At 36.6% G+C, this 11,465-nt stretch overlaps 1 protein-coding gene across 1 annotated transcript; it reads left to right on the plus strand.

The window, feature by feature from the left end:
• The first annotated feature begins 70 nt into the window (after positions 1 to 70).
• anapc4 (anaphase promoting complex subunit 4) lies at positions 71 to 10,648 on the plus strand. The gene is made up of 29 exons (XM_077220719.1): positions 71 to 269; positions 466 to 582; positions 713 to 818; positions 1,265 to 1,397; positions 1,473 to 1,547; positions 1,692 to 1,718; positions 1,853 to 1,897; positions 1,972 to 2,056; positions 2,887 to 2,994; positions 3,835 to 3,918; positions 4,010 to 4,096; positions 4,278 to 4,342; positions 4,970 to 5,012; positions 5,120 to 5,196; positions 5,267 to 5,367; positions 6,173 to 6,224; positions 6,318 to 6,373; positions 6,687 to 6,733; positions 7,041 to 7,097; positions 7,178 to 7,234; positions 7,326 to 7,419; positions 7,552 to 7,649; positions 8,185 to 8,246; positions 8,389 to 8,427; positions 8,599 to 8,700; positions 9,443 to 9,529; positions 9,631 to 9,798; positions 9,989 to 10,112; positions 10,239 to 10,648. Exons 2-29 carry the CDS (start codon positions 475 to 477, stop codon positions 10,482 to 10,484), a joined length of 2,433 nt encoding a protein of 810 aa, XP_077076834.1. The 5' UTR covers positions 71 to 269; positions 466 to 474; the 3' UTR covers positions 10,485 to 10,648.
• Positions 10,649 to 11,465: the final 817 nt, after the last annotated feature.

Here is an 11,465-nt window from a genome sequence, read left to right on the forward strand (position 1 = left end):
CTAAATACATCGGAAGTCTCGCACACGTTTCGCGTTTTTCAAGTATATTTTGGCCCATTGGAATTTCCGTAGTCACAATTTCATTTGCCGGTCAGAATCATGTTTCATTGGTCGCACAGCCATACTCTATCATGAGGTTTATGAATATGAATCTGGTTACGGTACAAATAAGAATATATTAATGTAATAAATCAGTTTCTCTATACGTTTGGAAGGAATTTAAAAGGAGAGCTGGATCGCGGATTTTATCGTTTGTCGTTGTTTATGTGGTAAGTGCGTTCAAGTCTTAAAGTCAGGCTAATGTTGTTGTGGAGCATTTGTGGAATAGCATTCACTCCAGTGAACTACTTTCTGTCATAAAGGGCTGTAGTGGATTCAAAGTTTCAGCCAGCAGCAGATGACAGAAGTCTGCGGTCCTCGTCTGATCAACTCTGTTTGTACTAATAGACAGTTTTCCTTCCGCAGGGTTCAACAATGCCTGCTTTTCGCCAGGTCGGGGAGAAACAGCTCCCCAACCCTATTCTGTACATGGCCTGGTCTCCTAAGAGAGATCTTATAGCCCTGGCTAACACCGCAGGAGAGGTTAGATATTTTATAGACGTACACATAACGTTACCTGTTACCTGTCAGTTAAACCATACTGTTAATGTCAATAGATCCTAATCTGTAGGATTGTATATTGGGGGTTCATTTGACTATTCTGTCATTACAGCTTCTCTTGCATCGGCTTGCCAACTTTCAGCGGGTGTGGAGTTTACCGCCCAATGAGAACACCGGAAAAGAGATCACATCACTGGCCTGGAGACCTGATGGCAAAAGTAAACTCAAATAGTATTTCTCTGCCTGATTCGTCTCAGTTTTATTACTTGAAATACAATAAACGTTAACTGAAATAAAATAAGATGTATTAACTATTACAAAAACACAATAAAATTACTAAAACTAACTGAAAGGGGAAAAAGTTTACTTTAAAATATATGTACTGAAGTGCACTTTACTCATTTACTCATGAATACAGCATTCATACAAGTCTTAATGTTCACTTTTTTTTATATTACCAATTTGTCATATAGTATTATGCTGCTGCTGATTCATTTTTGACAAATACACCCAGTCTTTAAAGCAGTTTTTAATGTCCTGTTGTTTACAGGAATAAATACAACATGCCTGCCAATAAATAAATACATTTCTGCCACATTCTGAGGTATAAATAAGCTACCATTGTCATGCTAAATGATTAGTAACATTGGATTGTTGTCTGCAGTCCTGGCATTCAGTGTGGGAGACACAAAGCAGGTGGTTCTGTGTGATGCAGAGAAGGCAGAAATCCTCCACCTGTTCCCTGTGGATTACCCAGTGTCCTGCATGCACTGGATGGAGGTGCAGGATGACAGCAGGTGTGACTTTTTACATAGAGAGGATCCATTTTCTCTCTGTTTATTGCTTGGTTTAATCCATTTATTCCCCTCTAGCACATTGTCCTTATTCAGCCAGTCTGAAGATGAGTCCAGCCGTTTCCTTCCAAAGTTACCCACTTTACCTAAGAGGTGAGACTCTGAGCTTCACACATGAAGGAAAGCTTTGGTTTTTCTAGCACATGGCTGAATGAGAAGTACTTGGGTCACTCCTTTGTTTTTATATTTTCTAATTGTTTTTATGGCCATTTTCCTTTTTGCTGTGTTTGTGTTCAGCTACAGCACCACATCAAAAATATTTAGGTAAGAGGACATTTTGTGTGCTTGATATGCTGATTATTTTTGTCATACTTTTCTTTGATTGGTCATCTGCATGTGGCATGTGCTAATGTGTGTCCACTCTGGTTTGTTCTTATGTGTTATTTTGTCTCTTGCAGTGAAGAGAAATCAGATGAAGTCACAAACCTTTTGGGGGAAGTGAGGTCAGTGTTGTAGGCTTTCGACCTGATTGGTTCAGCTTGTTGTATTGTGATTAATGTGTGACGTTTATTTGCAGACTTAATGTCTTGGTGGTGGGAGGACCATCTGGATTTGTCGAGCTTTATGCATATGGCCTGTATAAGATCGCCACGCTGAGTGGAGTAAGATATAAAACCTCAAACATGCTTTAATTTCGACCTCACATGAATTTTTTGTTGTCATTCATGGTGTTTCTTAAAGGGTAACTCAACCCCTGACTCCAGCGGAGATAGAGGGGACGAACCGAGGGCAGGGCTGAGTAGAGTGGGGTAGAGTGGGGTGGAGTTGGGTAGGGTAGGGTGGGGTGGGGTGGGGTAGGGCGGGGTGGGGTGGGGTGGGGTAGGGTAGGGTGGGGGGGCATGCACCTTAGACCCAAGTTCAATAGCGCGTGCTCTCTGTAGGCATGTTCACATTTGCAAATAATAAGGAAGGAACATAAATTGTGATTAAAAATATATGCTCACTCACATTACCATAAAAGCACAAAGTTACCATTACAATTCACAGTCTTGCTATGCTAACTAGATGCTTATATACGCTCTCCTAATCGTTTTCAATACTCGCAATTCCAAATCGCTACAGTGTTTTTTTGACGGAACAGTTGTTTTTATACCAGGGGCTGAGCCTATGCCAAGGGCGTGGTGAGAAACAACTTCCAATAGGAAAATTCAACTGCAGTAGCCATCGTTCAACCTGAAGAGGGCACATTTTACACCATATATTGTAGAATTAAAACACTTTATACCCAAATGTCAAAAAATTTACTCGAATCAATGAACAGCACTAATAAAACCCCAGTCTTACAGATCATTAACTAAAAAAAGTTGTTTTAGGGTTTAATTACCCTTTAATTAGCTTTATATATAAACAATAGAAGTCTATTGAATGCATTTAGAAAGGCAAGTGGGCTAACTGTGTGTATTTGTGTTACAGTATTTTATATCTGCTTCAGATTTCAGGGACGTGCCGTAGTCTTGGACTGTCTAGTGACCTCAAGTCCCTCTCTGTTATTACAGAGATAAGATCCACAGAAGACAACCCTGAGATACATTACATACAGGTAAAGATGCCGATTAAAATCTTGTAATTTTTTCCCCAGTTTTGTTATTGCCAGCACTGTGCTTCTTGGAAAATAAAAGTGTCCATGATAAAAAAATTAATAATTTAAAAATCCAAATTCTTATAAATGTGAGTGTGACGGTCACGGATTGATTGCACATTTATTAACTCAAGTCCATGTTAAATGTGCAGTCAATCCGTGACTGTCACATTATAATGTATTTATAAGTTGATTACTTATAACTCTTTGAATTGTGTATGTGTGTGTGAATGAGTTTTTATGTCTATGTGTGTGTGTGGTTTAGGTATTCCCTACGTTACTATATTTTGCACAAGTGTAGTTTTACCAGAATTTTGTGATCTTGTTGGGACATTTTCGGTTCCCATGAGGAAAAAAGCTTATAAATCATAATACATGATACTTTTTCCCCTCAAAAATGTAAAAATGCAGAATGTTTTCTGTAAGGGTTGTGTTTAGGGCTAGGGTTAGGCTTAGGCACTTATGTGATGGTAAAGGTCAGGGTAAGGGACTAATGATTGCATTATACCAAAGAATGTTCTAAGAAAGCTATACAAAAGTGTGTGTGTGCGCGTGCGTGTGTGCGGGTGTGCACCCGTCTATAGTATACATGCTGAAACAATAACTCCAGCAAATAGCCTCTATGTAATTATATAAGTACTATCTATGTGTATGTAACTGCTATTTTTTTAAAGTTGAAGAGACCACAGTCAGTTTGCAAGTAAACAAAGTGCAAACATGTTGAGTCACAGTTGAATGACAGCTCCCAGGTTACGTGTGGCGTCTCTGCATTGAGAGTGATATGTATTGACTGTATTGCAGCTGGACACTGGGCTGCTGTCTTCCTGTCTGCCTGAGTTGACCAAGATGGCACGCAAGTTTACGCACATTTCCACACTGCTACAGGTGAGCGTCTTACTCATAGAAGCACCTGTGTTTCACTGTAACTCTATCTTTATGCTCAGAGTATCTTTCATTCTCTTTCTCTGTCGTTTAGTATTTGCGTCTCTCTCTCACCTGTATGTGTGAAGCATGGGAGGAAATTCTTATGCAGATGGATCTCCGCCTTACTAAGTTTGTCCAGGTAAGAGCTCATCACATGGCAGCCAGTCACGAACAAGCAAATATAAGGGCTTTTAAATTCATTAGGGCATTTAAACGCTTCATCCTGAAAATACATCCAAATTCAATAATGGACTGTGATCCATGGAAGCCATTGTTTGTTGTTTCTTAGAGTTTTAGAAATGATAGTTTGTTTTTTATAGGAAAAGAACACAAGCACTCAGGTTCAGGATGAGTTTCTGGAGCTACTGTTATGGGGCCATGCAAGGTACACACAATTCATAAATGAGTCACACTAGGTTTTTCAACGGCCCATATTGCCATACCATTGTGGTCATAGTGGTAGCAAATTAAAGTTTCTGTTTCACCATTCTGTTTTCATAATTATTTCTTATTGAGTAAAATTGTACAACTTGTAAAAACATTAAATATATTTAACATAAAAGCATAATAACATTTGTTTCATATTATGAACATATTATGTAATTTTGACATTAAATATAATTCATATTATATGTATATATATGTGTATATATATATATTCTTTAGATTAAATCTCCGAGATTAAATCTACTCATGCATGTTTACTCTAAATGGCCAACAGGGGGCAACATATGTTCGCAGATTTATAGCTACACTCAGAATAGGAAAATACAATCTACAATACATGTCCACAATAGAATATAAAAGAAAGAACAAGTATCCATTTTTTTTTAAAATGTTAAGATGTGAATGAACATAAAAACAGCTGTGCACATGTCTGCTCTTTTTAGCATACCTGATAATGTGGTGTTATATTTTTGAATGTTCATTAGCATAACCAAACCAGATGATGACATGACAAATGATCACTCTTGTAGAACTGCATATATCAAGATTCCTTTTTCCCCTTTAGCCCTGAACTTCAGGCTCTTCTCATGAATCAACTCACTGTCAAGGTAAATCTACCTGGAATTAGATTCACTGCATTAGTTATCCTACTTTCATTAGCGCAATTATTATCAACTTAATTCATTATTACTGTTTGCTTTTTTTAACCGTTCAGGGCTTAAAGATGTTGGGTCAGTCCATTGATTCTTCATATTCCAGCATCCAGAAACTTGTTATCAGTCACTTGCAGAGGTGCGTATTATTCACCAGATAGAGAATGTTACAGAGCGGCCTGTGCATTGAGTGTTTGCTGTGCACACAGTGGCTCTGAGGCGCTGCTGTATCATCTGAGCGAGGTCAAAGGAATGGCGCTCTGGAAGCAGAAGTTTCAACCTCTCGGCCTGGATCCTGCCGCCATTGAGGGTATAAGACTGACTATTTATAGATCAGTGTTATTTTACTATTATTTATAAACTATTGTATTAGTGGTGTCATTTCATTTATTACTTAAAGCCCACTTTAAATCCTTCTATATCACAGTAAAAATCTAGCTTTTAGTAATTAAACATTATTAAAGACAACTGAACAGTCAGTATTAAAATAAGATAAATGCAATCTAAAAAAGTTACAAATAAAGGTCTAACCATAGTATTCAGGTGTAGAAATGTAATCATTAAATGTAAAATAACACTATAGTTTTCACTGTATAAATTAAATATAGATTAATCTTTGTTAAAGCTGTGTTTTGTTGTATGATTAACATTAATGGCATAGGCAGGAGCAGGTATTTATAGGCTGCTGTCACTTTAAGACCAAATGCACGGTCATACAGATCAACTGTGATCCGTTGCACACCTATATATTATATATTTATAAATATTTTGAATCAGCTTTTATTTTAGTTTTAGTAATGTGCTTTCATAGTTTTGATTATCTTTAAATTTTCTATATAGCATTAATTTATTTAAGTTTTAGTAATTCTAGGACTGTTTTATTTCCAGCAAGGCAACATTTCTAGCTTTATTTTTAATTAATGGAAACTTTTTAAAATAGTTTTAGTTGTAGTTAACAATAATAGCATTGTTACAGACAACTTGTCCAGCCGACTATTAAAGTCATAATACTTCAATAAAATATTATAAAAATTATAATAATTATGTCTTTTCTGTAACTAAAAACAAGCAATTAGAATGAAATATTTATACATTCCTTTTTGCTAATGGTTTAGATTCCATCGTAGCTGTGGGCTCTTTTACCCTGAAGGCCAGTGAACTTTTACAGTAAGTTTAATCTTATACTATCCTCTTTATCCTGGATGTCCGTTCTGTACATGTCGTTATTAAACTTCACTCAAATGCTCGTCTTGATTCCAGAGTCATTGATAAGAGTATGAAGAACTTCAAAGCCTTTTTCAGATGGCTGTTTGTTGGTAAGCATTAATTTAGTCAATTTAGTCTTCCTACAGGCAGGAGTCTTCTAAGGGAGCTTTCTAGACACCATGGAACACAAAGTTGACTGATTTAGAAGTTTATTTATAATCACCATTCTTATTTTAAAGCATTATGGGTATACTCCTGATACACAGGCTGATACAAGTTCATAACAACCATCACATTCCATAACGCATTGCAACAAGCTCAGTGAAAACAATCCATTATGGCTAAACAATGCTTCATCGGGCAGATTTTGGAACAGAGTCAAAGTCTTTTGTATTGTATTGTAACGGCTTTTGCTTTTCACAGCAATGCTTCGAATGTCAGAAGATCACGTTCCTCCTGAGCTTAACAAGGTGAGATATCAACAGACATGAAGAGAGTGAAAGATTGTTGGTGAAAAAATGGTGATAAATTTAATAATAATAATTTAAAGAATCAAAACATTACAAAAAATATGTATATATAATATCATATAAAACACACTAATTTAATGAATTAGTTAAGGAAAAATAACGTCTATATAGGTCATCTTACATTTCATTTTGATTGTTGACGATCATGATGCAGGACAACTCACTGCGTGATGCAGCATTAATTTTTTTTATTTTTTATTTAAGATGTGTATGTTTCTGCTGTTGTAAATATTATTGTGTCTTTCAGATGACTCAGAAGGATCTGGCTTTTGTGGCTGACTTCCTGTCTGAGCATTTCAGTGCTGTGAGTGAATGAGAAACACAATTTGAACACCAAACAAACATTTGGTGAAAGCCCTTCTCATTTTCTGTTCCCCATTTCAGAATGAGGAGCTGTTTGATCGGAAAGGGAAGTATTTCAACGTTGAGCGTGTCGGACAGGTAAGGACCTTCTTACACGTTCTGACACAAGAAGGGAATTCTTTTCCTCATTTCATAACATACTTGGTCTGTTGTTTTGTTTATTTTGCAGTACTTGAAGGATGAGGATGAAGACTTGATATCTCCACCCAACATGGAGGGCAACCAGTGGGTGACATTTGTAAAGCAGAGCACTCATCTAAAAGGTAAAATCATAACACCTTCCTCCATTAGACCACAAGACTGCTAATGTGAACTTATTGTTTTGGGGAAAAAATGTAATTGAATATGAGAAATGTGATTAATTATGTGTATGTTTGATACGTCTTGTGTTGCAGACAGTCCACTGCTCTTCCCCACTTACCCACAGAAGTCTTTGCATTTTGTCAAGAGAATGATGGAGGGGTTCATTGATCTGTGCTTACAGAAACCAGCCGTGAGTCTCTAACACACACACACACACACACACACACACACACAAACTAACATTACTACTCTTTCTTTATCTCTGTAAACACTGGAACGACAACAGTTTTACATGTTCTGCTTTGAAACCTTTTTCCCATTTAGGGCTAAACAACTTTTGTTTTCAGCTCTTTATTATGGGTTGAGATTGTTTGAGTCAGTGTTTATGAGTTTCAGCCAACCAGAATAACAATAAAACACGAGCTGCAATATGAGGGCCTATTATATTTATAGACAACAAAGAGGCTTGTCATATTATTTCCTCATATAATTACCCTAAAAAATGTACAACCTTTTCTCTTTCACAAAATGGACACGCCTCCCATCCTGTTCTCTTTTCCAGAAGATGCTCTAACTTGCCTTCTCACACAAAAACTCCGTCCATTAATGGTCTCCAGCACATATATAACAGAAGCATTAACTGGATTGTTTCACCCTTCCTGCTGAGCGTTCTTTTCCTCAGCACTAATGCGTCTGACTCCTGATCATATGTGTGTGTTTTTCAGGAGGTCATCGGGCATTCAGTAAAACAAGCTGTGTGTTTACGCTTGTACACTGTTCCTGACAGGTATGCTCTTGAATATGCTCTTGTGATTTATGATCGCTAATGATTTGACAGGAAATAACAGATTGTTTGATTTTGATTTACAGTTCATATTTTGTATTGCTGTTGGAATTATGATTTCTATATATATATATATTTTTTATAGCTCAGAAAATACTCCAAGGCTGTTTGAGCTGCCTTCACTGTAAGTGGAATTCTTATATTCCTGTAATTTATAATGGTGAATTTTGAGGTGGTAGTGTCTGTCAATAATGTAGGGTTCATAATGCAATTACCGTCTGCATGTGTAATAACAGTGATTTTCTAAACATGATGAAGATGATGATGATGATGATAAGAGTGTGTTTTAATGCAGGTGGAATAATAAGAAGGCTGGTATGCATTACGTAGTGTTCTGCATGCCAGAGATCTCACCCTCTAAAATCTATATGCTGAGGAGAGCAACAGACCCTAACAGGTAAACATGCATCTTTTGTTGTTCTAAAATATATGTACGTTACTGTTTAAATTATTGGGGTCAGTAATATTTTTTTCAAGGATACATTAAATTGATTTAAAAGAGAGTAAAGACATTTATAATGTTATGAAAGATTTCTATTTTAAATAAAGGTTTTCTTTTTAACTTTCTATTCATCAGAGAATTGTAAAAAAATGCATCATGATTTCCAAAAAATATTAAGCAGCAACTGTTTTCGACATTGATAATAATTAGAAATGTTTCTTGAGCCGCAAATCAGCATCTTAGAATGATCTCTGAAGAATCATGTGACACTGAAGACGTGCTGAAAATTCAGATTTGCCATTAAAGGAATTAATTAGATTTTAAAATATATTAAACTATAAAACAGTTATTTTAAATTGTAATAATATTTCACAAAATTATAGTTTTTACTGTTACAAATAAATGCAGCCTTAGTGAGCATAAGATACTTCTTTCAAAAATATTTAAAAAAAAAATCTTGCTGACCCCAAATATTTGAACAGAAGCGTATATAGTAACTAAAAAAATTGTGAATTATAAAGTAGTCAGATTCATAAACATATTTTTGGTTAGACTCATTGGTTTGAATCAGTCTGATGAATCATTAAATGAATGATCTCCAATCATGAATCGATCTAGAATCTTTAGGGAAAGAAGCATATAGCATAAATTAATTGATTTTCATTACTGACTGACTGAATTTGTGTGTGTGAATAAGGTCTGTCCCTAATGGTCTGGTGGCCCTGAACCTCAGCGCTCCTCTCAATTCTAGTATAGAAGATGAAACGCCTGCACCAACTTCTACGTGAGTGGAAGTTCGTCTGTGGAAATAACATATTATGAAAATATTGCCATTATTTAAGCTTTGTATGTGTCTGTGAATGACTGAATACAATTGTTTATTAGTGACTGCTCGTACAGTTGCCTTGACGCCCGCTTTTATGATGACGAGACATTGACAGTGGTATTGCAAAGTGTAGAAGATGACGAGAATAAGATGCGCATCCTTACTCAGCTTCCTCTAAACTCTGCTATGAGCTGGGATGAAGAGTTCACTTGGGACCTTACCCTCAGGTACAGCACACATGTTGATTTCCGCCAATCAGTAACCTTTCATTCTGTTGAATTGTAAGTAGTAGCAGCATGATGCATATATTACAGTAGTTCCAGTTCTAGCAATGTACTAGATGGTAATACGGTTATACGGTAATACGCTTCTATTGAATGTCCTGAATTAGCACTCTTTTGATGTGGTGTGTTTTAGGCTGGAGCAGCAGACTGAAGGGATCCCAGTACAGGGTCTGGCCTGGGGAAACCAGAGCAGAGAGATGGACAACATCAAGGCTCAGTTTGTGGCAGTTAACGGGATCCGCAAAGTGGCCTGTGTGGTAAGACTCTACAGCTCGAGGAAATTTTTAACGATTTAGGAAAATAGTTTACACTTAAATGTATCTGATTAATGAATGAAAGAAGTGAAAAATGTTAAATAAATTTCTTATCTCATCTCTCATCAGCTCAGTGCCAATCTGAGACACATACGTGTGTTTGAAATGGACGCAGAGGAGGAAGAGGAGGAAGAGGAGCGTGCTGATGAGTCACAGGAAATGAGCTCAGACCAGGACAGACTTGAGGAATCAATGACTACTCAGAGTGACGCTGGGGAAGGTGGAGATGGAGCAAGAGGGGTTGAGGATGCTCAGGTGACAGATCAAGGGTCAGGAGACATTTTGGATGACACTGCAGGGTCAGATATACTTTGAACTCTTTTTGCCCTGAGATCAAACACGTTCTCCACAAATGAATTATGGACTCCTCTACTATTCCTAGTCATGTCCTTTATGTTTTAAAAAGTGTTTTGTGACAAATATGAGCTGATGAACATTTCACGTTCTCATTTGTAAATAAATAGATTTACTGTTAAAAACCTTGGGTTTGGATCAATCAAAACTTTAATGTGTCAGTGTCTCCCCTGGTGAGTAGAAAGGCATTTTTTATGGTACTAGGGCAAAAAATACTTCCAGATGCACACTATCAGCCTACTTATATGACTAGAGTGAGTTATTGGGATTTAAAAATTTGTTTTTAATATTATATTGGGGGTTGGTGGCCCCTGGGTCTGCAAAGGTTGAAAACCCCTGCCCTAGGACAATAATAATATCTTAGCCTTGCTGTCTTGCTCACCTGGAACTTAAATGACTGGAAACATGTGAGGTTCAGTCGAGGCCAGGGATTCGTGAGTAGGACTGAGTGAACATTTTAAGGTTCTAATCCAGATTTATCCCTCTGTACAAGAAGATAAATCCTGAAGTGCTTGCAGCGATCCTTCTGGCTTATGCCATTCGTTCTGTGTTAAAATTATGGGGTGTGAGGAAATATGGTACATGTCCAAACAAGGCCAAAGAATTTTTAAAAAAATCATAAACTTATAAACTTAAATTACAGTTTTCTCCCCACAAAAATGAGAAGATTTCTGTCAGAGATGGTTATGCCATTAAACATCAAGAAATTCTGTTTAATTGGAAAGTGAGACCATAGCAGAGAACAAAAATCTAAAGACACTATATAATTTCAGCATGCATCTCAAAAACAGCCAATGCAAATTTTAGATGCAAACTTTTTAACATGCAAAGATTTAGTTATTTAGCCTATACCTCATAGTGTGTTTTGTTCAGGTACTGTGTTCAACCTAAACAAAAGTAAAAGTATTTTTAGTGGAAAAATAAATGATTTAAAAGACTTCC

The sequence above is a fragment of the Siphateles boraxobius genome, unplaced genomic scaffold (genome assembly GCF_051911475.1).
Source record: "Siphateles boraxobius isolate OS27281-9 unplaced genomic scaffold, OSU_SipBor_1 8, whole genome shotgun sequence".
In the NCBI taxonomy this organism is placed as follows: Eukaryota; Metazoa; Chordata; class Actinopteri; order Cypriniformes; family Leuciscidae; genus Siphateles; species Siphateles boraxobius.

What these genes read in the sequence shown, in the direction of transcription:
- anapc4 (XM_077220719.1), top strand. Translation starts at nt 475, where the DNA reads ATGCCTGCTTTTCGCCAGGTCGGGGAGAAACAGCTCCCCAACCCTATT. An exon ending in CTGTTATGGGGCCATGCAAG is followed by an intron (nt 4,343 to 4,969) that starts GTACACACAATT and finishes TTTCCCCTTTAG; the next exon opens with CCCTGAACTTCAGGCTCTTC. An exon ending in ACGCCTGCACCAACTTCTAC is followed by an intron (nt 9,530 to 9,630) that starts GTGAGTGGAAGT and finishes ATTGTTTATTAG; the next exon opens with TGACTGCTCGTACAGTTGCC.